The following is a 27,202-nucleotide window of genomic DNA, read 5'->3' as shown; positions in this document are numbered from 1 at the left end:
CATCCTGGTACATGCTGGATGGAGCTGAGGTGGTACTTACATCCTGGTACTTGTATGGATGGAGCTGGGGTGGTACTTACATCCTGGTTCGTGCTGGATGGAGCTGGGGTGGTACTTACATCCTGGTTCATGCTGGATGGAGTTGGGGTGGTACTTACATCCTGGTACTTGTATGGATGGAGCTGGGGTGGTACTTACATCCTGGTACTTGTATGGATGGAGCTGGGGTGGTACTTATATCCTGGTTCGTGCTGGATGGAGCTGGGGTGGTACTTACATCCTGGTATGTGCTGGATGGAGTTGGGGTGGTACTTACATCCTGGTACGTGTTGGATGGAGTGGGATGGTACTTACATCCTGGTATGTGTTGGATGGAGTGGAGTGGTACTTACATCCTGGTACATGTTAGATGAAGTTGGGGTGGTACTTACATCCTGGTACTTGTTGGATGGAGTTGGAGTGGTACTTACATCCTGGTACTTGTATGGATGGAGCTGGGGTGGTACTTATATCCTGGTTTGTGCTGGATGGAGCTGGGGTGGTACTTATATCCTGGTACGTGTTGGATGGAGTGGGATGGTACTTACATCCTGGTATGTGTTGGATGGAGTGGAGTGGTACTTACATCCTGGTACATGTTAGATGAAGTTGGGGTGGTACTTACATCCTGGTACTTGTTGGATGGAGTTGGAGTGGTACTTACATCCTGGTACATGTTGGATGGAGCTGGGGTGGTACTTACATCCTGGTACTTGTATGGATGGAGCTGGGGTGGTACTTATATCCTGGTTCGTGTTGGATGAAGTGGGATGGTACTTACATCCTGGTATGTGTTGGATGGAGTGGAGTGGTACTTACATCCTGGTACATGTTAGATGAAGTTGGGGTGGTACTTACATCCTGGTACTTGTTGGATGGAGTTGGAGTGGTACTTACATCCTGGTACATGTTGGATGGAGTTGGGGTGGTACTTACATCCTGGTATGTGCTGGATGGAGCTGGGGTGGTACTTACACCCTGGTACATGTTGGATGGAGTTGGGGTGGTACTGTTCTAGAGGTCACTGCCTCCACCATGCTTATGAAAACGAAGGGACCCTTGAGGGACGGGGTACCACTCAGATCCCTGCTGGCAGTGAGATGTAAGAACACGAGAAGGAGAATATTATCAAATGAAAACGAGAATAAGGTTAACAAGAAGAACATTAGTGAGCAGAGATGGGAAAACGTGGAAGGAGCGAGACGAGAAGCAGCCTCTCTCAGAAGACGACCAGCTAGAGAGACTGGGAAGGGGAGGGGTCCGCGCGGCAGGCAGGCTGGAGGTGGGTTGGAGGGAGCTGAAGCCTGCCCAGGCCCACTGGACAAAGCCAGCACGTCCGTCCCCACCGGCTTGCTCCCGCCAGCCTCTCTCACTGGCCTTCCCAGCCCTGTTCTCCTTGGGTGTCTGAGGCAGGTTCATGGTCCTTGGTCCCCGGAGCTGCTTGTATCTTAGTGTGGTCCTTCCATGGCTAAACTGTCTCAGAAACACCTGGGCTTATTGCTTTAAAAAACAATGTTTCCTAGGCTCCCCTCGGCTCCCGAGAGTAGATGCAGAAATCTACATCTGCAGAAATGCACAGTGAAGTTTGAGTTTCAGCTCGAAGATGGACTGAGGAGACGGAAGGGAGATCTGAGTAGGAAATAAAGCAGCCCCCTTCTCTGCCCCGGGGGCTTCAGAGAGCCTCATTTTAAGAAATGTTCTAGATGGTAGGTCTCCTGGCTTCTCTCCTGCAGCACCTGGGATGGCGCCTCCCACTGACCAGGAATGGAGTTGAAACCACCAGCAAAGAAAGGGGGACCCATGGGCTTTCCTCCGGAGGGCGAGGTACCCCCGTCGGTCAGCACCTGGGGTCCCAGGTGTCCTGACTGATTCGAGTTGCAGTGGCCCCGGTACCCAGTTCTTGTCACCTGGGGCCAGCAGCGCTGGCCTGCGGCTTAGAGTTCCACCTCTTTCTCTCCCCTTGCAACCTTGCCCTCCCTGCTGTGGACAGTAGAGGCAGCCTCGCCCCTGGGCTCAGGGCACGTGGACAGAGGCGGTCAGCCTGAGGAACTGCAGAGGAGGCGTCGGCTGTGACATGTCAGTCCTCAGGTGACACGCCATGAACTGCCATGTGGGGAGCACCCAGGCGACCACATGCCCCTCGTGTGCACACAGGGTCTGCCAGAGCTGGGCCCCGGGCAGCTGGTCCAGGAGTGGCTGGGTCGCTGCCGGCATTCTGGAGTGCGGGGCAGGGCCCTCTCCTCTGGACGTGTGTGCACAGTCTGGGGCTGTGTCCTGGCCCCGGCCCGGTGTCCACAGCCAATGAGCAGGAAATGGAGTCTGGGCATCCCGCTCTCCTCCTGCGGGGAGACGGTGTGGTTTCCACCGGTTCAGTAGGGGAGCAGGTCTGAGACATACATGGTTCACATGGACTCTCGCCAGCTCCTTGTTTGATGGTGTCGTGGCTCATTTCCGCCTCACAGTAGGGGTCTGTTTAGGTCATCGATGGGGCTGAACTTTTCTGGGAAAACTCTGTCCATTAGACCCACTGACTATTTTCCTGTATCAGAAGCGGCTCTAACTGGGAAGGAGCCAGGGGCCTTAGGTCACCACCACGCTGTTAGGAGCCTGTGGTCAGAAAAGGATTGTAAAAACCCTCTGCACACTAGGGTCTTGGTAGGAAGTGATTTCTACGAAAGTGGTTTTCCAAAACACGTTGCCATCCGTTATCTCATTTCCTCTTCCAAGGAGCCCTGCAGAATGTTTAGGGCAGACTTCACTGCCGAGTCCTCCAGGGAGACCTTTAGGGTCTAGCGGCACCTACACTGACCCACATGACCTGGTGGCAGCATAGCCCCAACCAGGAAGCCCATCAACCATCCCTTTGTTGCCATGGTGACTTTGCCGGAAGTGCTCTTGTCTGGTCGGCCCGCGTCTCTAGCTTCCCGCTTTCTCCCAGGCTCTGGCGACAGAGGTCTGGCAGAATGTCCTTTGCCGACATTAGCAGAAGGGCCAGGCCTCTTGTATCAAAAGTGGTCTCTTTGAGACTGAGTATTCTCTGCATTTGGTTCAAACCCAGATATTGACGAGTGCGCCACGAGCAACGAGACGCTGTGCGCGCACGTCTGCGTCAACACCCTGGGGAGCTACCGCTGTGAGTGCCGGGAGGGCTACATCCAGGAGGACGACGGCAGGACGTGCACCAAGGAAGACAAATACCCCAACGACACTGGTGAGTAGGCCAAGAGGAGCATCCCGCTAAGGATGGACGGGTGGACGGGTGGATGAACAGACAGACGGACTGGTGGATGGATGGATGGACAGATGGGTGTACGGATGGATGGATGGACAGGTGGATGGATGGATGGACGGACAGACGGACAGACGGATGGATGGACAGACAGACGGATGGATGGATGGATGGATGGATGGACGGACGGACAGATGGATGGATAGACGGACGGATGGACGGACAGGTGGACAGATGGATGGATGGATGGATGGACGGACGGACAGACGGATGGATGGATGGACAGACGGATGGATGGATGGATGGGCAGGCAGGCACTTGGGAACCCACAGGTTTCCCCGGAAGCTACAGGCAGGAGGTGGCATGTATGTGAATGGTAGATGGGATCTGGGTGAGAGAAAGGACAGAAGGTCACACCTCTGGAGACCCAGTGAACCGAGGTGCCTGTTGGCCGCAAAGCTCGCGAGCTGCCCGTGTACTGGGAGAAGCTCAGCATCCAGCACAGAAAGGGCATGCTCGTGGACAGATGGGCAAGACTCAGGGACCAGCTGAGACCAAACCAGGAGGGACAGGGATGAGGCCAGACGCTCGGGGTTCCCCCAAGGAAAACGAACGGGCTGAATAAAAACACGAAACGCTTCTGGGTGAGGCGGCAGTGCACCTTGGCGCCGTCCGTAGCAGAGCCGGAGGCCTCATGCCTGCGCATGAGCGGCTGTTTGGTTCACAGTCAGGGCAAAAAGAGAAATGGAGAGAGTGGAGGGCCGTTTTCTAGTCATTCGTTGCTGTTGCCTTTAGTGTGCCCAGTGGAGGCCTTGTAGGAGCTGGCCTTTCTTCAGAGAGTTGAGCAGCTCATTTGTATTCCTTTGACCGGCTTCAGCTGAGACGTCTGATGGTTTAGGGATGTGATCCGCCTGAATGTACTGCCTTCTGTAAGTGGTGGGGAGGGGAGATGGGGCCTTTGAGTCCCCGTATCCAACCCCGGTGGGCCCGGAAGCTGCTGGCATCTCCCTGAGCTCAGGGCCCGGCTCTGCCCCCTCAGAATGGGAAAGAGGCAGGAACACTCCTCTCTTTGGCGACATCAGCTGGACCTGGGCCGTCTCCGGACGGGGAGAGGGCTCCCAGGGCAAATCATCTGATCCGAGAACTGCAGGGAGAGGAAGGGACCGGGGCTGCTGGGCGCTTAGCAGGTGGCGCTTCTCCCGTGTAGCCTGATATTCTAAAAAGGGTGGACACTGTGGCCATCAGCCAGGGACAGCCAACAGCTGGGGACCAGCTGCCGGGCACAGGAAAACTACAAAGCCAGCCCTAAGAGCAGCCGGGCTGAGTCAGGAGCAGGCCGCCGTCTAGCAGGAATGACGTGGAATGTCTGCGTGGAGTCGGCACAGGGGTGGGCAGTGGGGATCGTTGGACTCGATCAGAGGGCTCAGTGTGACGCTTTCTGAAGCCTGAAGCACAGGGGGCCAAGGTGCCCAGAGGTGCAGAAAAGCAGGGGCTCACAGTCTTTTGAGCATCAAGGTTGATTGAGAAAAGATTTTTGCCATCCCCCGCCAAAGAATCTGCCTGCAGTGTAGGAGACCTGGGTTCAATCCCTGGGTTTGGAAGATCCCCTGGAGAAGGAAAAGGCTACCCACTCTAGTATTCTGGCCTGGAGAATCCCATGGACTGTATAGTCCATGGCGTCACAAAGAGTCAGACACGACTGAGCGACTTTCACTTCACTTCACTTCCAGTGATTACTCAGGATTGATTTCCTATGGGGCTTCCGTGGTGGCTCAGATGGTAAAGCGTCTGCCTGCAATGCTGGAGACCCAGGTTCGATCCCTGAGTCGGGAAGATGCCCTCGAGAAGGAAATGGCAACCCACCCACGAGTACTCTTGCCTGAAGAATCCCATGGACAGAGGAGCCTGGTAGGCCACCATCCATGGGGTCACAAAGAGTTGGACACAACTGAGCAACTTACTTACTTTTTTAAAATTAGCATTTGGAATTAAAATCCTTTTTGTCCCATGGTGGAGAAGGTTTGGGGGAGGAGAATCGTCCACTTAACCTCTTAGGTTATGTCCTTCATTGAAAGGAAGGATATCACTGGAAAAAGAACAATCAAAACACAAGGCACACTTTGCCACTGGTGCCTTAGTGTGTAGGCTGACTTGAGAGTCAGCAAGAAGAAAGCAGCTTTCTGAATTTTCATCTTGGAATTAGAATTCTAGCTGTGCTCCGAGCCAGGGAGCCCCTGGGCTTGGGCGGTTGTTCAGTCTCTAAGTCATGTCCAACTCTTTGTGACCCCATGGACCGCAGCACGCCAGGCCTCCGTGCCCATCATCAACTCCCGGAGCCTGCTCAAACTCATGTCCATTGAGTCGGGGATGCCATCCAGCCATCTCAACCTCTGCCACCCCTTCTCCTCCCGCCTGCAATCTTTCCCAGCATCAGGGTCTTTTCCAGTGAGTTGGCTCTTTGCATCAGGTGACCAAAGTATTGGAGCTTCAGTCCTTCCAGTGAGTATTCAGGGTTGAGGGGTCCTCCACCAGGTAACCCTGTTGTGTCTTTGTCTCCCGTTTCTATTCAGGTGAAGTCCTGTTTACCTGGGTGTAAGGGCAGCATTGAGCAGCCCGTCTAGAGAGAACCAGCAGAGGGGGCAGCGACAACCGCTGAGTGGGGTTAGAAGCCACAGATCTCCAAACAGCAGGACCTGAGCCGTCCGTGAGCGCTGCCCAGCTGGGGGGGAGGGGCTAGCATGGTCTGCCCGGAGACCCGACCTTACCTAGCGGAGACCAGAGGAGTCGGATGGAGTCTCCGGAGCCTAGGGGAAGATGTCAGACTCTGGATCGACTTGTTCTTTGGTGTCGGGCGGCCTCCGCCTCTTGCACTAATTCTCAGCTTCCTCGTCCTCATCCCTCTAGAGCCACCCTGTCCAGGGATGGGTCTGAGGCAAAGGCGGTGACAGGCTGGACTGTGATGGGAGGCCCTCACCTCCAGCCTTGCTTGTGGGCAAGGTGGACTCTGAGAGGTGCCCAGCCCAGGAGCCAGGGGACGGGAAGGTCTCACTGCAGCTTTGAAATTAAGTCTCTTGTGCTGAGTTGGTCCTGTGACCACACTCCTGTTCCCTTTCCTGAAAGATGAGTTGCACTTTTTAAAACATACACAAACACACAAGAAGTTTCGGTACAAGAGATCAAGAATTTAAGTGATGACCAGTCTGACTTCTAAAGCTGAGAACTCAATTTAAAAAAAAAAATCAGAGTGGTCTTAAGTATTGATTGATTTTGCACCTTCTCTACTGTTACTTTCATTTTAAGACGATTTTACCAACCATTTATTACAGCATTTTCCCACGTTGTCTTCCACAGGGCTTTGTGGTCCTGGGAGATGTCAACAGGCCTCTTTGTTTGAAAGGTTCTGTGTTCAGATGTTCAGGGAGAATGTATTTACTGCTCTTGCTTCTGCAGGATTCATGATATGAGTGAATTAAATGTTCCGAGCTTGCCATTAAAGGGCTTCCCTGGCGTGTCAGACAGTGAAGAATCCGCCTGCAATGCAGGAGACCTGGGTTCGATCCCTGGGTTGGAAGATCCCCTGTAGAAGGGCATGGCTGCCCACTCCAGTATCCTTGCCTGGAGAATCCCAGGGACAGAGGGACCTGGTGGACTATGTCCACAGTGTCGAAAAGAGTCAAACGTGACTAAGCGACTAACACACACGCGTGCCATTAAAAAATGTTAATTTTGGTTAAACCTGCACTTCCCAAAATTATTTTCTGAAGACACGCTCATAAAAGCCTCTCACAAATGGCAGTGTCCTGAAAGATACAGTTTGGAAAATTCTAACGTATTAGCATCGAAGAGTTGAGCCCTGGGCCCGAAGTTGCCAGGTCATCTGGTCGACTTTCAGCCAAGGACACTGTCATCGCCAGATGAAGCAGCCACAGTCCGAGGGGGGGCGGCGGGGGGCTGTGGGCTGCAGATCACGGGGCCTCTCCTGGGGGGGAGCAGGCTGACGCTCGTCCGTCCCGCCCTGCAGACAGGCAGTCATTCCTGCTCACGGTGACTTCAGCGGGGACCTGCCCGCTTTGTCGGGAAGAGCGAGTTCGTGGTAGAACAGCCCAACTCACTGCACAGCTGAGCCTGGGCTTTGAATTCTCTCTGTCCTCCTTCCTCTGCGTCCTCCAAGCATCACAGCTACAAAGAGCAGGACCATTCCAGTTTTTAAAACTGCCTGTGGTGTCCCACTGCCTGCCCCCGGCAGCCGCATTCTGGAAGAATCTCTCCATATTTCATTTTCAGTGACTCGTCTCTACTGAATTCAGCACGTAGTCACAGAGGGCTCACGGTTGGTTTTCATGTTTTACTGAGAAAAACGTTCCAACGCCGGTAACCAAGGACATCAGGGGTAGGAGCTGAGGGGAGCAACTCATCCTCATAATTAAAATTATGGGAAAGGACAGGCACATTCTATGCCTTGAACATTAGAATCATTACTTAACTGCTGGGCCCCTGAGGAGGTGGGGAGCTGGCTTTGATGATTCAGGCTACACTCTGGATTCGCCTCTCCAGCGGCTGTGGTGTAGCGGCAAGTTCCTTGGCCTGGGAGTCAGGAGAGCTGGTAGACAGAGCATCTCCAGTGCTACCAGCTGGATGTCACTGCACAGGCAGCTCTTCTGACCTCTGTTTCCTCCTCTGTAGACACAAGGCGGTTGGGCTAGGTGAGCACTGAAGACCCTTTTACCATCACAAATCTTTTTCACAATTTGATGTGATTTAGACAAAGATCCATATAGTCAAAGCTATGATTTTTCCAGTAGTCATGTACCGATGTGAGAGTTGGACCGTAAAGAAGGCTGAGCGCCACAGAATTGATACTTTCAAACTGTGGTGCTAGACAAGACTCTTGAGAGCCCCTTGGACTGCAAGGAGATCCAACCAGTCCATCCTAATGGAGATCAGTCCTGAACATCCATTGGAAGGACTGGTGCTGAAGCTGAAGCTCCACTCCCCTGGCCACCTGATGTGAAGAGCTGACTTGCTGGAAAAGACCCTGATGCTGGGAAAGATTGAGGGCAAGAGGAAAAGGGGACAACAGAGGATGAGATGGTTGGATGGCATCACTGACCTAACGGACATGAGTTCAAGCAAACTCCGGGACTAGTGAAGGACAGGGAAGCCTGGCATGCTGTAGTCCATGGGGACACAAAGAGTTGGATACAACTGAGCGACTGAACAGCAAAGTGTCAGTAGAATTAACTTAAGCCCTGCCAGCCCCATGAGTCCCTGGGCGGCTTTTGTTTCTTTGTGCTTTTATCTAAGCGAGTTCAAGACTCGAAGGCATGCCTGGCCTCAGCACCTTCTAAACCCAGAACTTTGTCCTACAGTATCTGAAAGATGAAGAATTATCACCCAGATATTTAGCTCAGCGATAAGGAAAGTTAGGAGCCAGGCCAGCCCCGCATCTGGGACGCCAGAGGCTGCTACACAGTTTCATCCGTTTGGGACTAATTCTTAAGCCCCATAGTTCATCACAGTCATTTTTCTTTTGAAGAAGAGATAATGATGGAGTGTAAACACGTGTGATCTAAATCCCTCTTCCAAAATCCACCCTGCCCCCTTTTTCTTTAAACTTTTCGTTGTCTGCCATCTGTAATATTAGAGGACTTTTAAATCGACCACAGCCTCAGCTCATTCTTCAGGAAGTGCGTAGACAGTAGAAGGGCTGGCCTTTGAACGGCCTTTGCCCACAGCAGGGTGGTCGTGTGCCCACGGGCGTCGGGACGCAAGCATCTGGCCAGTAGGCAGGAACTGCACCCTCCGCCGCTTTGATCTTTGTCTCTTTTCAAATATGCGTCTGAAGCCAGTGACATCACCGCCAGGACATCTGTGGTCCCGATGCAGAGACAAGGACGTGCTGGCTCCATCATAATTAGCTTGCTGGTCTCTCTTTCTCAACTTCTGGGGTTTTTTTTCCAAGGACGTGCTGGCTCCATCATAATTAGCTTGCTGGTCTCTCTTTCTCAACTTCTGGAGGTTTTTTTCCAAGGACGTGCTGGCTCCATCATAATTAGCTTGCTGGTCTCTCTTTCTCAACTTCTGGGGGGTTTTTTTCCTGATAAAGTGACCTTGACCCCCAACATCACTTATTACAGGGATAGCCAGGTGTTTCATATAACTTTCCAGCTCCACTAATCCATAGATCAGCCGTTCTCAACCTGAGGAGCTTTCAAAGGCTGATACCGTTCCCTTTCTGTGACCCCCTTATGGGTGGGGTGCAATATGATCTTCAGGAATTTTAAACAGCCCCCCACCACCACCCTAGATGGTTGCAGTGTGCCCACCAGAATTGAATACTACCCACCAGGCACAAATCTGCAGTCAGCTTTTAAAACCATATGTATTTTGTGACTCTGCCTGTATGAAACATGTTGAGACCATCCTTTAGCTTTTCAAAATTTGTTAAATATTACTAATATGGTATCTCAGGAATTCTGTTTATAATGCTTGCAATGTACAGCCTCAGTAAAAATTAGAGCTACACGCCCCCCTGTGGCTTGTCGGTGATACTGCACCTTTGAAATCTGAAGGCGCTGGAGCAGGGTAAGGGATGGCTCTCTTAACGAGCTCGAGGTCAGACGCAGGACCCCATCATTAACGGAGAGTCAGAGATGTCTACCCGCATTTCTAAAAGAACTCCTAATGTAGCCCACGCGGGATTTTCTTAGCTCCGCATTTTACTGTATCCTGCATTAGAATAGGATACAAGAGCTCCGATTCAGGATAGATGGAATGTTCTGCGTCTGCACACACCATTATTATCTTCAGACCCTCTGGAGGCTCTTTCCAAAGGATGATGCAAAGAGCCCTCCCTTGACCTGTAATTTTGCAGGATTAATAAACGATGATAGCCAACCATGACAATAATACTAACATTTCTCGGGTGCTTGCCGTTTACCAGGCACTGCTCTGGTGTCTTGCAGGAGCTGTCTCCTCAGTGCCTCGTGGCACCCACCGGTGATGGCGGTTACGGTTGTTTTACCGGTCCAGGAAGGGATGGTCGCAGAAGCTGTGACTTAGAGTCAGTGGCAGGACTCGAACCCTGATCGTCCGACTCTGCCAAAGCCTCCACTGCCTACTCTGCCCCTCGGTGGCAGTGGGAGCTTCCAGAGGCCTTGGGACAAAGTTGCCCTTGTTCTCCAGGTTTTGATAACTCCACAAAGGGACAGGGAACAGGCCAGGGATTTTCAGGTGAGCTGTCGTTCGGTGGAGCTGTTTCCCTGGAGCGGTGATGCTGAACTCACAGGTGCTTCAGAGTCACTTGGAGACTTGGACAGAAAGTCTCCACCACCAGGCCACACTCCCAGGATCCAGGCTGTCTCAGAACCCACCTGCTGCTGCTGTCGCTGGCCTAGTGGCCGCACGTGAGCCCCCCTGGCGGGCTGCCCTCAGTGTCCTGAGCAGAGCCCCCAGGATCAGGCCCACTGTGCCCCCAGGAGCGCCCGCTGCAGACCCTGCAAGTGCCCGTCCTCTGCACACGGCTTTCTGGAAACCTAACCCAGATGGCAGCCCTTCTGCGCGTCTTCCCTTCCTCATCTGTAAAGGAGGTTGAACTAAAGACGCATCGATTCTAACAAGGGCAGCTTTGTCCCATTCCACGATCTGAACGAAATAACGTCCAGAGCCCGGTAAAGAGGTTTATTACCGAGAAAATATCAAATGGCCTTAATCACACCGATACTCGAGAAGTTTAGCTGAGCATATAAAAACAGAAATGGACAGACGGGCTCTTAACCCTTGTTTGTGATGGACCGCTTCTGCCAGCAGGGCTGGTCCCTTGAAAGGAAGGTTGATCTCAAATTGTTGAACAGGTATCCTCATTTATTTTACATTGTCGGCACCTCATATGGGGCTTGGCAAATAGCAGATTTTCCATAGCTGATAAGAGGGAGAGAGAGAGGGATGGATGGATGGATGCACAGATAAATGGATGAGAGAGAAGTGAGCGGGGAGATGGGGTGGATGAGACTGATAGACGTGTTATCAGATGGGACGGCATATATTGACCAGTAGACGGGTTGAAAGGGATGAATGCTAACTTGGGAGACAGCCGATGTCCTCCGGCTGTCTTTAAACCTAAAAACCTGGAGCCATGTCATCTTCCTATGCAGAGTCCACCATCCTCTGCTGCCGGCACAGCCGAAGGTGGGTAGGGCATCAGTCCTTCCACCACCAAGCATCTTCTTGCGTGAAAATCCCATCACATCCCTATTGTGCTGGAGATGGATCTCAACTAGTTCTCCATGTTCCAGCTCCATAGGCAGGTGGACTTGTAAATGGTATATTAAAAGGGGATAAAGAGTCTGAGGGGAATTGCCTGATTGGGCTCAGATTCAGGAAATCTCAGTTCTAAACCCACATCAGTTAATGACTTGCTGAATAACTTTCCTGACATCACCAAACCTCAATTTTCGCTCATTCTGTTGTTCGTGTTAATCCCAGAATCCTTGACAGTTTTATCAGGCAAAGGGAATTCAGAAGAGCCTGGTGGGCCTGAAGCCTCTGCCAGACAGCCTCTCCTGTTTACTACAACCCAGCCTTGTTCCAAGGATTAAATAGGCATCACCCCAGTTCGTCCTCACAATAGGCCTGGGTCATAGGAATTCCAGTGTCGTGGTTGAGGAAATCGGGGCTTATAGTGGAGAGATCACTTCCATGAGGTCCCCGAGCTAGCGACGGCACCGGGGTGCGCAGCCCTGTGCTGACTGAGGAGGTCGTGCGCTTGACCGGCGTTTCACCGGCTCCACACCTCCAGGCAAAGACTTTCTCACAGCTCGTCGTGACACAGCTGTGATATGAATGGAAGCAGTCTCCCACGGGCATCAACTGAGCTGGGGCGGGGGAAGCTCCGGGTGGGACGGAATGAGCCTAGAAGACGGGGATGCGCAAGCAGCCCTGTTCTGCCGTGCGCACGGAGGATTTAGAGAGAGGCTGCCTTGGTAAAGAACCCGCCCGCAATGCAGGAGACCCTGGTTCAATCCCTGGGTCGGGAAGATCTGCTGGAGAAGGGATAGGCTCCCCACTCCAGTATTCTTGGGCTTCCCTGGTGGCTCAGAAGGTAGCATCTGCCTGTAGTGCAGGAGACCTGGGTTTGATCCCTGATTTGGGAAGATCCCCTGGAGGAGGGCATGGCTACCCACTCCAATGTTCTTCCCTGGAGAAGCTCATGGACAGAGGGGCCAGGCGGGTGACAGTCCATGGGGTCACAGAGTCGGACACGACTGAGCAGCTAAGCCACACAGCACGAAGGCTGTGTATATACTGGGTCGTGTCACCATTTAGCATTTCCTTAGAGAAATGTGATCTTTCAGAAAGCTCACAGTGCTGCCGATGCTCTACAAGACAGCACTGGGACCTGCCCAGGGCCTGTCCCGTTTGGCCCTGGATGGGCTGTGCCCAGGGCGCCTGGCGCTTCTTCCATTGACGTTACGTTTCAGCGCCCAGCCCTGGTCTGGGACCCCGCCTGGCCTGGCCGCGCTCCCTTGGAACAGCTGGATCGTCAGAGGTGATCCCGTCCAGCTTTGTGAGCACTGCCCCAAGTCCCGCAGCCTGGGTTTGGGGGATGACTTAGAGCTTGTGAACACTGGCTCTGAGAGCGGAGGGTAAGACATGTTGGGTTGTACTCGCGGTAAAAGGGCTACGGCTCACTTCTTCACACGTGGAAGAGGAAGGTGCTAGGGTGACTAAGTGGAAACAGCTGAGCCTAGAGCGTAGGGGGGTCCCCTCTGCTGACCCCATGGCCCAGGCATGCCGTCAGCGACCCAAGAGCTATAAAATCGCCAGCCTCCATCCCTTGCGGATTTTAGCATCCACCAGCCCACCTGGGACCACCCTGCCTGACGTGGTCTCCTGGGGTCTGGATGCCCGCAGCCTTGCGGGCAGACTCGAGTCTGTCTCTTCCCTCAGGGCACGACGAGAAGGCAGAGCGCGCAGTCCAAGCTGCCACCTGCTGTTCCACGTGCAAGGAGTTCCACCAGGTGAAGCAGACGGTGCTGCAGCTGAAGCAGAAGGTACGTGCTGGGCGCTTAAGAAACCATCGCGTAAGATAAAGGGATGTAGCGGGACGTCTGGAAGCAAGAAGACAGTGTCCACCCGTGGCTTGCTTGGATATTCCCCGAGATTGGTGCCACCTAGGTTTGGACTGGAACGCTTTGCCCAACCACCCTCGGAGCTCATTATAGTTCAACAGAGCGACGAAGGCGGGGGTTGGTGGCGGTGGCTGTTCAGTCGCTCTGTCGTGTCTGACTCCTTTCAACCCCACGGACTGCAGCACACCAGGCTTCCCTGTCCTTCACCAACTCCTGGAGCTGACTCAAACCCACTGAGTCAGTGATGCCATCCAACCATCTCATCCTCTGTCATCCCCTTCTCCTCCTGCCTGCAATATTTCCCAGCATCAGGGTCTTTTCCAGTGAGTCAGCCCTTTGCATCCTGTGGACAAAGTTTTGGAGCTTCAGCTTCATCATCAGTCCTTCCCGTGAATATTCAGAGTTGATTTCCTTTAGGATCAACTGGTTTGATCTCCTTGCTGTCCAAGGGACTCTCAAGAGTCTTCTCCAACATCACACTTCGAAAGCAGTGTCTAGTAAAATAGACTGCTACGTAAGGGGCACAGGAGAATTGGAGAGAATGAACTGGGATTCGTGCAGCTTTTGGTGAAATGAACATCCTGACTCGTGGTCCTTTCATGATTCTAAATAGGATAGTGTACAGTCATCATTTGCCTGTGTTTTATCAATAGCAAACATCTTTATAAACTTCCATAGCTGAGCCTAGAGTGTGTGTGTGGGGGTGGGGGTCTTTCTCTAGCAGCTTTATTTTTCACATTTAAAAGTTACAGCCTGTATGTTGGGCTCCAATGCCTTGGGTGCGTTGTGTCACCAAGCGGGAGGACTAACTCCCTTTGTCTGAGGCTCCCACGCATGCCTGATGGACTAGATTTCCAGTAACGGTCGTTGTGCCAAGAGGAATGCCCCTGGGGGGATTTAGAACCCTGAAATCCTGCTGAAGGCTGAGGTCAGTGGTGTTTATTATACCTGAGGTCAGTGAATTCACCAGTCTGTCAACAGCTCAGAAATTGCTCTTCTGCTGGTAAGACATAAACTTGCTAGTTTGTTTATTTAATTGCTTCCCCTCAAGGCTCTTAGTACATCAAAGAGGTGTGTGTGATCTGTTTAACTTTGGCGTCTAGTTATTGTAAAGGGCGAAAGGGTAAGATTAGACAGTATTGCTTTTCTGTGTTCAATAAACATGCAGGCATGTGAGATCCACAGCTTCCCGTGAAACAGGCAGATCAGCAGGCTGAGAAGATCAATAGCTTTGCCGGCTTGTGGTACACTGGTGGTGAAGACCTCTCAGCTGTAACAGAAGCATGTACGTGTGTGATGTTCCAATTCCCAAATAGCTTGTAATCTGATCGACCAGGCAGAAAACCTTGTAAGTGCATCAGTGTAAATTCAGAGTTCTAAATAATACTCCCTACACAGATATCCTCAGGTTGAAAGTTGGATTGGTATCAGTATTTACCAAGTTGAGTCTGAAAAAGAGTTCGTGGACGAAGTTTGCATTTCATAGGCCAGAGGATTTCGGGCCTGAGGGAGGCAGTTGATGAATGATGGATGTCTCAAGGCCCAATGCTCGTCTCTGTTTTCTTCTCTGGAGAATTAATAATCCAAAGGCTATGGAGAAGCTCTTTCTAGCCTGAGTGATTTTGAGAGTCACTGCTGCTAAGTCTCGCTAGTTCAGAGATTCAGTTGATAATTCACCATCTGGCTTTCCCCTCACCTCCCTGCAGTGTTTTATGATCCATGAGAGAAGAAATGTTATGAAGAACTTGAAATGTTATATTCCCCTAAGGCCCTTGTAGGTAAGCTGCTCACAGATCCAGCAACAATGCTTGGTAGCCCTGCAATGACTCTCGGGCACGGGATTTGGCCTGGAATTGGTCGGCCTTATACCGACTTCTCCTCTCCTAAAGGCGACTTGGTGGTGAAGATTCCGCCTGCCGATGCAGGAGAACCCGGCTCGATCCCTGGGTTGGGATGATCTCCTGGAGGTGGAAATGGCAACCCACTTTGGTATCCTTGCCTGGAGAATCCCATGGACAGAGGAGCCTGGTGAACTACGGTCCATGGGGTCGCAGAGTCGGGCATGCCTGAGCGACTGAGCATGCCCGTGCATGCCAGGTTCTCCTGCAAGCCCCCTGTGGCAAGTCTGGGCTAAAGCTGACATGAAAGGAGCCTCACAAGGAACAATCCTTTTTTTTTTTTTTTACATTTTTTTACCTATTTCCTTCCCTTTTGGCCGTGCTGGGTCTTCTTTGTTGTGCAGGGCTTTCTTTGGCTGCAGCGTGTGGGTCTCTCATTGCAGCGGCTTCTCTTGCTGTGGAGCACGGGCTCTAGGAAACGCCGGCTTCAGTAGTTACGGCACAGGCACTTCGTTGCTCCGCCCCCTGTGGGATCTTCCCTGAGCAGGGATCGAACCCATGTCCCTTGCATTGGCAGGTGGATTCCTACCCACTGTACCGCCGGGGACCCTCCAGAGCAACGCATCGTTAAGGGTGCCTAGCAGACTGTGCTGTATTCTGCAGCTGATGAAGCAGTTTCACAGCCAGGATCCCGTTTAATTCTCACCGTGGTACCCGTATCGTCAGAGAGCTGCAGTCGCTGCCCAGGAGGCAGAGCGGACCCTCAGTCTGGGCCCCCTGCCCCTCCTCCTGCGCTGCCCCAGGGCTTGTCGGTTGCGTGCCAGCCTCCTCTCACTGCTGCTGATGCCAGCTGTTCTGCTCGAGAGCGAGCGTGGGACAGCTGCCCACATACGCTTCGGCTCAGGAGTAGGTTACTGGGTCTCCTAGACCGTGGCCAACCCCACCGTGTAAAACCATGCACAGACGTGTTGAAGGACACCGTAAGGGTGCGGTCAGTGAACTCCTGCCTGTGGGAAGCTCGGCAGGGCCGACGCCCTGGGCCCCTGATGGGTGAGGCTAAGGCAGGAAAAGTGGGGCAGCCCCTGCAGGCTAAAGCAGCTTAAAAGATGTCTTGTTTTTTTTTAAGTGGGCAAGACTAAACTGAAGCATCTAGGCCTGCCCAGTTGGGTCATAAATTATTTTTTAAAGCACAGGAAGTGATTAAAATCAGGATAGTAGTTACTTTGGGGGGAAGGAGGAGTGATTGGGTCAGGGCCTGTGGACAAAGTTCTGATTTTTGACTGGGGTGTTCATTAAAAGGGTGTCTGTGTTATGATTTCACTTAGATTGTGGGGGGTTTGTTTTGCTTTGTTTGGGTACATTCTAAAAATTTACTTGTTTTCGGCCACACCAGCACACATGGGACCTTAGTTTCCCAACCAGAACTTGAAGCCGTGCCCGCTGCATTACAAGCACAGAGTCCCAAGCGCCAGACCACCAGGGAAGTCCCCAGATTCTGTGCTTTTATTTTCCAATTGAAGATTTTTTTTTAATGGTGTAAAGACTCCACCATTTAATTTGCAGGGAGGGGTCTTGGTCCCATCAGAACACTGAAGAAAAATCTGAGCCAAGGGACCAGGTTTTCAATTTATTATGTTTTTTAATGAGATGAGCGAATTATTATTTTTTCAGATTTGACTTTTTAATTGAAATATAGTTGATTTACGATGTTATATTGGTTTCAAGTGTCCCACATCGTCAGTATTTTTATAGGTCATATTCCACTTTAAATTATTGTGAAATATTGGCTATAGCCCCTGTGCTGTACGATGAACTGCTGCAGTTTGTTTGCTTCATGCACAGTGGCTTATGCTCCCTGATCCCCTGCCTCTCCCCTCTCCCCGTGGCGACCGCCGCTTTGTTCAGTGTATCTGGTAGTTTTCCGTCTTGTTACATTCATTCATTCTCCGTATGCTTTGATTCCACCTGCAGGTGATCACAGAGAGCATTTGGCCCTCTCTAACTTATTTTACTTAGTACAATGCTCTCTTCGTCCATCCACGTTGCTGCAGACGGAAAATTTTCATTCTTTTCTGTATATCCAAAGAAAACAAAGGCTTAGATGGTAAAAAGCTCTTCCTGCAATGCAGGAGACCCGGGTTCAATCCCTGGGTTGGGAAGATCCTCTGGAGAAGGGAATGGCTACCACTCCAGTATTCTTGCCTGAGAAATCCCATGGATAGAGGAGCCTAGTGGGCTACAGTCCATGGGGTTGCAAAGAGGCAGACATGACTGACCAACTAACACTTTCAAAGAAAACAAAAATGCTAATTCAAAAAGATACATGCCACCCAGTGTTCATAGCAGCGTGATTTACAAGAGCCAGTGGGAACAACCTAAGCAGACTAATGGATAAGGAAGCTGTGGCCTGTGACGGGCTGGGAGATGATGAATGACGAGAAGGCACAGAATGAAGATTTGCCTTAAATAAGCTTCCTGTCTTAGCTGAGAAACCAAGCCCACCGCGGAAGTCAGCCCACATGGCCGAGTGGGGTGGTGCCAGCAGCAGAAGCTTCAGAAGCAAGAGAACAACGAGGTTTCCTAAGCGTGAGCAGCTTTGCAAGCTGGTGACTGTTCCTTTGCTCTAGCGCAGCCTTTCTTGCCAGCAGACTGTGGCTTCTCAGTACATTCCTCTGCGACCTCAGTCTAGCTGCTCTGTACAATGGGTCTTCTCAGGAGGCCTGGGAAGACTAATCCATATGAAAGTGATTGCAGGTTGCTTTGCTCAGTATCATGAGTAATATTAAGAGAGGCAGCTGGGTGTTGTGGTGAGGACCACAGAGTCCAGAAATAGATGGGCTTGGTTTAAGCCCTAGCCCCACTACTTTCTGGCTGTGTGACCCTGGGTAAGTGACTTAACCTCTCTGTGTCACAGTTCTAGAAAAAGAAGATAACAGTAATATGTACTACATAGGACTTCATAATCATCCAGTGAGTAAATATTTATAAAGGGCTTAGAATAGTCCCTGCCACCTAGAAAGAGCTCTGTAAATGTTCTCCAGAATATAAGAAACGTAAATTATAAGTGCTAATAAAGTGCTTTACAGGCCGCACCTCACTTGTCCCAATAGTCCTGCGAGGTAGGTGCTTTGCTATGAAGGCTAGTATGAGATACTGATATCCGTAATTCCACTGACTGATTGGAACCCATGAGAAATGCAGACTCTTCTTACAAACTTCTTTCCAAACACCTGCGCCCCCTCAAGCCCGCCGTCTGCAGTGTTTGTATAGAACGTCAGGCCAGGATTTCCGGCCGACTGCCTCCCAGACCCAGCACGTATACTCTGTGCTCGTCCTGCGGACACTTAGAGGTCTAACTGGCGGGAGCCAGGAGGTAATTACCCAGCAGGAGGCCAGCCAGGAAGCTGAGGTCGATGTCGATGGGGTCACCTCACGAACTTTACAAAGAAGCAAAGAATGCTGGACAGGGCATGGAGTGGGCTGGGCTTGGTTATAACATTTTCATCCAAAGACTTGCTCGTCTGGTCCGAACCTCTAGTTTTATAGACATGAAGATGAGAACCTGGAAAGGCGAAGGGACCTACCCAGAGTCACACAGCTACCTACAAACAGCCAGGAGCAACAGCCCACCCCACAGAGCGTAAGCACTGTGCCTGTGGTTGTAGTTGCTGGTGATTATTAGCCTGGGAGCTGAGCCAGGCACATTTAAGACTTTCGTCACTTTCATCCTCCCAGCAGCCCTTCTTAGGAGGATATTATGATCCTTGTTTTATGGATGAGAAAATCGGGTTCTGTAGCTTGCCAGGATCCCACAGGTAGTTCGTAGCAATTTGTTGCTCAGTCGCTCAGTCGTTTGCAACTCTTTGCAAACCCATGGACTGCAGCATACCAGGCTCCCCTGTCCTCCACTATTTCTCAGTTTGCTCAAATGCCTGTCCACTGAGTCCATGATGCTCTCTAACCATCTCATCTGCTGCTGCCCCTCCTCCTCCCGCCTTCAATCTTTCCCAACATCAGGGTCTTTTCCAATGCACATCAAGTGGCCAGAGTATTGGAGCTTCAGCATCAGTCCTTCCAATGAATATTCAGAGTTGATTTCCTTTTCAATTGACTGGTTTGATCTCGTTGCAGTCCAAGGGACCCTTAAGGGTCTTCTCCAACACCACAGCTCGAAAGTATCGATTCTTTGGTACTCAGCTTTCTTTATAGTCCAACTTTCACATCCATACATGACTATTGGAAAAACCATAGCTTTGACTAGATGGACCTTTGTTGGCAAAGTGATGCTCTGCTTTTTAATATGCTGTCTAGATTTAACGTAGCTTTGCTTCCAGTGAGCAAGCGTCTTTAATGTGGCAGGACTGACTTAAACATAGATCTGCCTGATGCTGAAGCCCATATGTGAGATTCACATTTCAGTTTTCCTCTTGGAAGCAGATAATAACATTGGACCAGCCTGATGGCACCCCACTCCAGTGCTCTTGCCTAGAAAATCCCATGGACGGAGGAGCCTGGTGGGCTACAGTCCATGGGGTCACTAGGAGTCGGATGTGACTCAGCGACTTCACTTTCACTTTCTCTTTCATGCATTGGAGAAGGAAATGGCAACCCACTCCAGTGTTCTTGCCTGGAGAATCCCAGGGATGGGGGAGCCTGGTGGGCTGCAGTCCATGGGGTTGCACAGAGTCAGACACAACTGAAGTGACTTCGCAGCAGCAGCAGCAGCATTCAGGGGCCAGGGCTACCCCCTCTGTCCTCTGACTAGAGTACTTTTGCTTATAAATCCCCTTCACTCAGGGGTTCTGACCCTCAGAAACACAGTCTCCTGCGGAGTCTACACCCCTGAATCATTTTTCTGGAAGGAAGAGACAAGAGCTGCCATTCAGTGTGGCTTCCCTGGGGGCTCAGACGGTAAAGAATCTGCCTGCAGTGCAAGAGACCCGGGTTCAGTCCCCGGGTGCAGAAGATCCCCTGGAGGAGGGAATGGCAGTCCTCCCCAGTATTCTTGCCTGGAGACGCCTGTGGGCTGCCGTCCGTGGGGTCGCACAGAGGAGCCCGTGGGCTGCCGTCCGTGGGGTCGCACAGAGAATCAGACACGACTGAGCGACTGACACTTTCACTCCCACTTATACGTTCCAGCTCCTCTCCTGGGCACCTGATACACACCCTCCCAGTGCTAAAGGTGGACACTTTCTGTGAGGAAACGGGCGTTCAAGGCATTTAGTTCTTACCAAAGGTCTCACTGATTCCTTTCCTTGAGGAATGCAAAACTCATTCAGGTCTGAGGTTCCTCTGGCTTCTCATAGAATGAGCCCCTGAAATCTGAGAGAGAGGGAGGGAGCAGGAGAGCCCACCAGTCCATCCTAAAGGAGATCAGTCCTGAATATTCACTGGAAGGACTGATGCTGAAGCTGAAGCTCCAATACTTTGGCCACCTGATGTGAGGAACTGACTCACTGGAAAAGACCCTGATGCTGGGAAAGACTGAAGGCGGGAGAAGGGGACAACAGAGGATAAGATGGTTGGATGACATCACTGACTCAGTGGACATGAGTTTGAGTAAACTCTGGCAGTTGGAGATGGACAGGGAGGCCTGGTGTGCTGCGGTCCATGGGGTCGCAAAGAGTCGGACACGACTGAGTGACTTTGAAAAGGAGGAGTGCCCTGACATTTGTGGACATACTTTAAGCCGTCACAGCCAGTTTCCCAGCCACCTGAGCGCACAGGTGACCTGTGAGCCATGTTTTCCTGGCTCCCAAGGCTGAGATCTTTCAGAGCCGAGACCACATCTTGGTCACTGTGATCACCTTAGAACCAAGCACGGTGCCTGGCATGTAGTAGTTTCTCAAATATTTGATGCATAAAGAGCTTAACTGAAAGCCTGAAGCAGATCAACTGTGTTAATTACGGCATTCATGAGTCTAATGATATTCAGGCAGGCTGCAGCCGGTCCAGGGTCGCCCACTAGGCAGCTGAGCCATCTCAGGCAAGTTGTGTTGACTGGAAGGCCTCTGGGTTTAGGAGGAGGATCTCTCCAGCCCTTCTGGCCCTGACGGGTTCAGATAAGGGGAAAGGAGCCAGGACGGGCTGCGAAGCCTCTGCCGCGCGCCGCCTGCAGTGGGGCCGGCGCCATCTCCTGACCCAGGTCCCTCTTCTCTTTGCAGGTTGCCCTGCTCCCCAACAGCGCTGCCGACCTGGGCAAGTACATCACTGGCCACAAGGTGCTGGCCTCAAACGCCTACCTTCCAGGTCCTCCTGGCCTGCCTGGGGGCCAGGGCCCCCCTGGTGAGTATGAATGTGAACATGAGCGTCACTCAGCTGTATCTGACTCTTTGCAAGTCCATGGATAGTCCATGGGATTCTCCAGGCAAGAATGCGGAAGTGGGGAGCCTTTCCCTTCTCCGGGGGATCTTCCCAACCCAGGAATCGAAGCCAGGTCTCCCGCATTGCAGGCGGATCTTTACCAGCTGAGCCCCCAGGGAAGTGAGTGTGAAGAGGAGCATGAAAGGTGGTAGGTTCACCAGCCAGAGCCTTCCAGGAGTTCACGTGTAGTGGGGATGGGACGGAGTTCTTTAGCTTCCATGGGTGGGAGCAGAAGCCAGGGTCCAAGGAACCCCCCACACCAGTGTGCCAAGAAATGGACAAACCTGAGAAACCCTCATGACCGACAGTCGTCAGGGGAAAAGTCATCGTCCTGGACTGGACCGCAGTCTTAAAGGTCGTTGTTAGGTTACAGGGAAACAAAATGGAAACTTCTTAACACTAGCACATGGGAACGTCGGATGGTGTGCTGAACACCTCTGGGCTCACCAGCTGCTCTCACGATTCATGGCCAGCCTCGTGCCACTGTTTCCCAATCCTCTCTCCTCCTCCTCCTGTTATTTGTCAACACGCTTACATTGGTTTTTATTTTTTATCTGTCTCTATGTTTCACTTTATTAAGTCACCATCACTGAGATACAATTGTGCACAATAAAATGTACACGAGTTACAGTTGGACAAGTTTTCACATATGCCTGCGCTCTATGCGTGCCCAGTCACTGCAGTCGTGTCCGCCTCTGCAATCCTATGAACTGTAGCTGTCCAGACTCCTCTGTCCATGGGTTCTCCAGGCAAGAACACTGGAGTGCGTTGCCATGCCCTCCTCCAGAGGATCTTCCCGACCCAGGGATCGACCCCGCATCTCCTGTGTCGTCCTTGTCTCAGGCCGATTCTTTACTGCTGAGCCGGTGTGGAAGCCCTGACTAAGCACCACCTTATATCTGGTCTATATCCAGATATAGAAACTTCCCATCACCCCCAGGAAGTGCCCTTGTGCCCTTGGCAGTCTGCATCCTCAGCTCCAGGTAACCACCAACCTGCTTTTGGTCGCTGCAGTTTTGTCTGTTCCAGAACTTCGTGAAAAGGGATCTATTCTTTTGTCTGGCTTCTTCAGCGTCCTGTTTTGGAGATTCTCCCCCGTACGCTGAAGAAAATCCCAAACATCCTGTCTTTGCATCGGGAAATATGCAATGAGAACTTAAAACAGTGACAGGACGTTTTCCCTTTTATTAGGAGTCTCTCTGTAGGTAGATCAGTGTTTTTTTTCCATACTAGTGAAGGAAATATTAGTAGGGTTAGCAAATGTTCTGAGACGTGGACATCTCATCCCCACTGCTCATCATCTAGCAGTGAGCTGGGTGTTGTGAGTGGCCTCCTGATGTTTTAATGGGGACAGCAAAGCACACGGAGTGAAAGCAAGTGGAATGAAACAGTACCTGTCTGCTGTGGAAGCTTAAGGAAGGGAGAGATCATGTAGGCTGTGGTGATCAGGGGATCTGGGGCTCAAGCTGGACATGGACAGACATGAAAGGTAGGACCAGTCCAAGCTGGAAGGACATGGGCAGGTTTTAGGATGGAAGGTCAGCATAACAAAGGCTCAAAACGCTTTCTAAACTATGTGTTTTCTTCTCCACTAATATCTTCATCTCCCGGTTTCCTTCAAAACCCAGATTCCTGGGTCTCAGTCTGTAGAAAGACCAAAAGCTGGTCCAGGACTCTGGTTTCTTCCCTCATTCATTCCCCTGACTTCTTCCCTCCAGCAGAAGCCATACACAGGCAGCCTCTCCTGCCTCTGAGTAAGCTTGGGTCTCTTCCTATACATTGATTCTTAGCACAGTGTTCTCCATCCTCCTCTAAGAAAATGTTCTTGCTCTACTTCCCTGGAGAAAATTCATCCCCAGGCCAGTCTGCGTATCACTCCAACAAGGACATTCGAGGAACAGGGGAGCCACTGGCCTCTCTCTTGATGGATGGCCTGCGGGCTTTCCCTGCCAGTCTTGCCATCTGGTCTCCAGCACAATGTGAGCCGCCCGGGGCCTCACTGGGGCAGAGTCACCGAGGGCGAGCTCTGGCAACACCCTTGCTTTCTCCTCCAGTCCTGTTTCCTGCCCCCTCCTGGCTTCTAGCATCGTGCTGTGTTGCTCTCCACTGAGATGTGTTAGGGCAGCGAGAGGGAGAACTGGATTCTCTTCCCCTTAACTCCCATTCCAATCCTGAAGGCTGGTGAGTCACAGCCTGGGGCAGCGAGCCAGGAGCTCTGGTGTGGAGAGGTGGCAGCTCTCTGCCCCTCACTCTCAGATGAAGGTGCTGGCATTTGCTCATCAAAGCCCCGCAGTTTAAAGGCACTTGACACTCGATCTCTAAAGCTCATTGACTGCCTAAATGAAGGCAAGATATGATCTCCGGCCTGTCCTTGTGTTTTTAGAGGTCCTTGTGTTTTTGTTATGAGAGGGAGCTGGTCCCCTTCCCAGGTAAACTGTTTCAAGGATGTACCTGGAACCAGCATTTAGAGAAGGAGACATACTTGGATGGAATAATTAAGCCTTTAATGTTGGCTTAATTATTTTGTGAGCTAGAAAAGACTTCCCCAAATATGGTAAGTCTGAAGTCTTTGGGGCTTTTTTTGTTTCGTTTTCCAGTGCCTGAAAGTCATTCCATTCTATCACTGTATTCTGCCAATTGTAGGAGCCGTGTATCATCAAAAAGGAACTCCTGCGTGCTTTTGAAAGAGAGGGAGGAATCTGTATAGTATTTAGGAATACATGGCTGAGAAATACGGACGAGCACAGCAATCAGCCCAGCCTCTTCGTTACAGTCATTTGACGTGAAACATCTACTGAACAGCCTTTTCTGTACCGGGGCTTCTCTGAGAGCCTGCTGACAATTAAAATACAACCATGCCCACATAAAGCTGACAGTCTAAAAAGGGTTAAAACACCGCATCCTTCCCTATGCTAAGGAATGAAGTTGAACCCTTGCTTTCTACCATATACAAAATGGATTAAAAACCTAAATGTAAGTAAGACCTGAGACTATAAAACTCCTAGGAGAAACATAGGTGAGAGCTTCCACGACATCGGCAATGATCTCTTGCTTATGAAACCAGAAGCACAGATGATGAAAGCAACACTAGAGCTGAAACCCTCCCATCTGTTCGGGCAAACGGTCTCCCTCTAGCACCTTCAACACGCGCTGCTACCTTTAGGTCCCTGTATGATCCCCCTAACATCTGGGTTGCCTCTGAGTCTGTTTCTGTTGATTGCTGAATTTCTTGAATTTTGAGGGGAGTAGTTTCGTCTGGGTGTTGGTTTGAGTTTTTTATAATGTGCCTTAAAATTTTGACTTGAATGCCAGATACTGTTTGCAGAGGAACAGCAGAGCCCGGGCGCATAGTAGCTGCTCCCGGAGACGGGCGCGCAGGCCGCTCGCGAGAAGAACCGGGTCAGTTTCGTGAGCGACCGAGCCGGGCTCGGGTGTGTTGGCACTGGCTCTGCCACTAGTGTTCCGTGGCCGCCAGGTTTCGGATTCCTTCGATGGGAGGATTCTGTTACTTTGGTTTGGGGCGGGGGCGCGAGCAGTGGGTATATAGTTGTTTTACGGGCTTCCCTGGTGGCTCAGACGGTGAAGAATCTGCCTGCAATGCCAGAGACGCAGGTTCAACCCCTGAGGTGGGAAGATCCCCTGGACGAGGAAATGGCAACCCACTCGAGTATTCTCACCTGGGAAAGCCCACGGATAGAGGAGCCTTGCTGGCTGCAGTCCAGGGGATCATAGAAGATTCAGACACGACTTAGCGATTAAACAACAGCCACACAGCTCTGTGAGGCAGATTCTTCTCAGCCCTCCTTTACAGATGAGGGACGAAGGCTCACAGAGGTCAGGAAGCTTGTCCACGATTCAGAGGCAGGCCCCCCCTGCTGCTGAAACCTGTACCCCAGCCACTCCCCAGCTGCACTGATCACTGCCCCGCAGTGACGGGGGTGCTGAGAGCAGACGGTCTCGAGACTGGTGAAATTAAAGAGCTTAAAGGAGGTGAAAGATGCTGAAGAGGTGAAATGGCACTGATTGGATGAGGAGCTTATGGAAACGGAGGAATTTATAGGAAGACTCCCAAGTTTCTGGCTTGAATGGGTGGGGATGGGAGGTCCATGAAAGGAGTGTAAAGTCTGAATCAGCTGGCTGAACGCCTGAGACTAACACATTGTCAGTCAACAGTATTTCAATACAAGAAATGTTTTAGAAAAAGAATGGGGATGAATGGCAGTTTTTGGTCATGATCAAAATGCCTATGGGACATCTCAGTGGAGAGGTCAGAAAGCAAAGGTCAGAGTACAAAGAGAAACAGCTGCAAGGGGCGCCTGGACTGTCAGCCAGCCAGAGTCCTCGTCCTCCTCCCAGGCTGTAGACTAATGAGATGCTCTTTGATTGCAGGCTCACCAGGACCGAAGGGGAGCCCCGGCTTCCCAGGGATCCCAGGCCCCCCGGGGCAGCCCGGCCCGCGGGGCTCAATGGGACCCGTGGGACCATCTCCTGACCTGTCCCACATTAAGCAAGGCCGGAGGGGCCCTGTGGTCAGTATTTCATCAGCGCTGCCATCCATGGTTGGGGAAGGCGTGTTCCTTCTGCTAAACGAGGTCCCTTTGCCTTGTAGGGTCCACCAGGCGCCCCAGGACGAGATGGCTCTAAGGTAAGCCTTCCAAGGGGTCCTTACCTCCTTGCAGGCATCACCTGGAGCTCAAGCACGGTTCACTGAGCCGCTTTGCATGTGGCCAAGTTGAGACACAGATACACTTTTTTCCCTAAAGCTGGGAGGAAAATCTAAAAAGCCATTTTCTTAAGATATGGAACAACCGTAATAAGAAAAACAGCCGCAAAAACCACTTGGAAGAAAAAACGACCCCTATAAACGTTAAGCCTCCGGGTTGTCATGGTAGCGTGTTTTTCTATTTAGCCAGGCTTCTCTGTGGGGCTGTTTTACGTGTGTTCCTAATTTCTTTGCTGTGTTTAAGTCAAGAACAGGAGAAGTTCCAGTCCGTGCAAGTGGGTGGTTTCGCTCTGGGGGCCTGTGTGCCCCACTGGCCTCATAAAAAAGTCAGTATGAGTTACTTTAGAAGCTTCTAAGCTATTCCACACGCTGCCTAGAAACACCGGCTTCCCTCCTTTCGGAACTGGTTGGAAAACACACAGCCTTGGGGGAAATGGAAACACGAGGCACTTGACTCAAGCCTTTTGGTTCAGAGCAGCGGCCCCAAGGGTGCAGCATGAAGCTGACGTTTGCTTCCCATAGGAGATACTGGCTGGCTGTGCGGGGAGATGGTAGTGGTGGAATGGAGGCGGGTGGTGGCACCCATGTGGCCCAGACGCTTACCCTGACCCTTCTGTTTTCAGGGGGAAAGAGGCGCACCGGGCCCCAGAGGGTCTCCAGTAAGTAGCCCCACCTGTCTTGCTTCCCCAGGGCAGTGCTCAGCCCGGCCACAGAGAGCTCCGTGGTTACAGAAAGAGTCACAAGAGCCTTTTGCACCTGGTTGGGTTTTAAAAATCCACTTCCTGGTTTTGTTTGTTTTTGTTATGGCTAATCTTTATTTGAGCTTCCCTGGTGGCTCATCAGTAAAGAATCCACCTGCCAATGCAGGAGACATGGGTTC

At 51.6% G+C, this 27,202-nt stretch overlaps 1 protein-coding gene across 1 annotated transcript in view; it reads left to right on the top strand.

Annotated features, from left to right (window-relative positions):
• The window catches only part of CCBE1 (collagen and calcium binding EGF domains 1), a 230,205-nt gene that overhangs the window by 201,207 nt on the left and 1,796 nt on the right, over window positions 1-27,202 (top strand). Inside the window, exons 5-10 of the mRNA XM_069569101.1 lie at window positions 3,098-3,250; window positions 13,217-13,320; window positions 21,401-21,521; window positions 25,989-26,128; window positions 26,209-26,244; window positions 26,946-26,981. Of these exons, the coding sequence (XP_069425202.1) occupies window positions 3,098-3,250; window positions 13,217-13,320; window positions 21,401-21,521; window positions 25,989-26,128; window positions 26,209-26,244; window positions 26,946-26,981 (590 nt within the window). The remainder of the gene's footprint in view (window positions 1-3,097; window positions 3,251-13,216; window positions 13,321-21,400; window positions 21,522-25,988; window positions 26,129-26,208; window positions 26,245-26,945; window positions 26,982-27,202) is intronic.

Source organism: Ovis canadensis, chromosome 23 (assembly GCF_042477335.2).
Source record: "Ovis canadensis isolate MfBH-ARS-UI-01 breed Bighorn chromosome 23, ARS-UI_OviCan_v2, whole genome shotgun sequence".
Taxonomy (NCBI): Eukaryota; Metazoa; Chordata; class Mammalia; order Artiodactyla; family Bovidae; genus Ovis; species Ovis canadensis.
The sequence above is the reverse complement of the archived record's forward strand: the minus strand, read 5'-3'. Positions and strand labels throughout refer to the sequence as shown.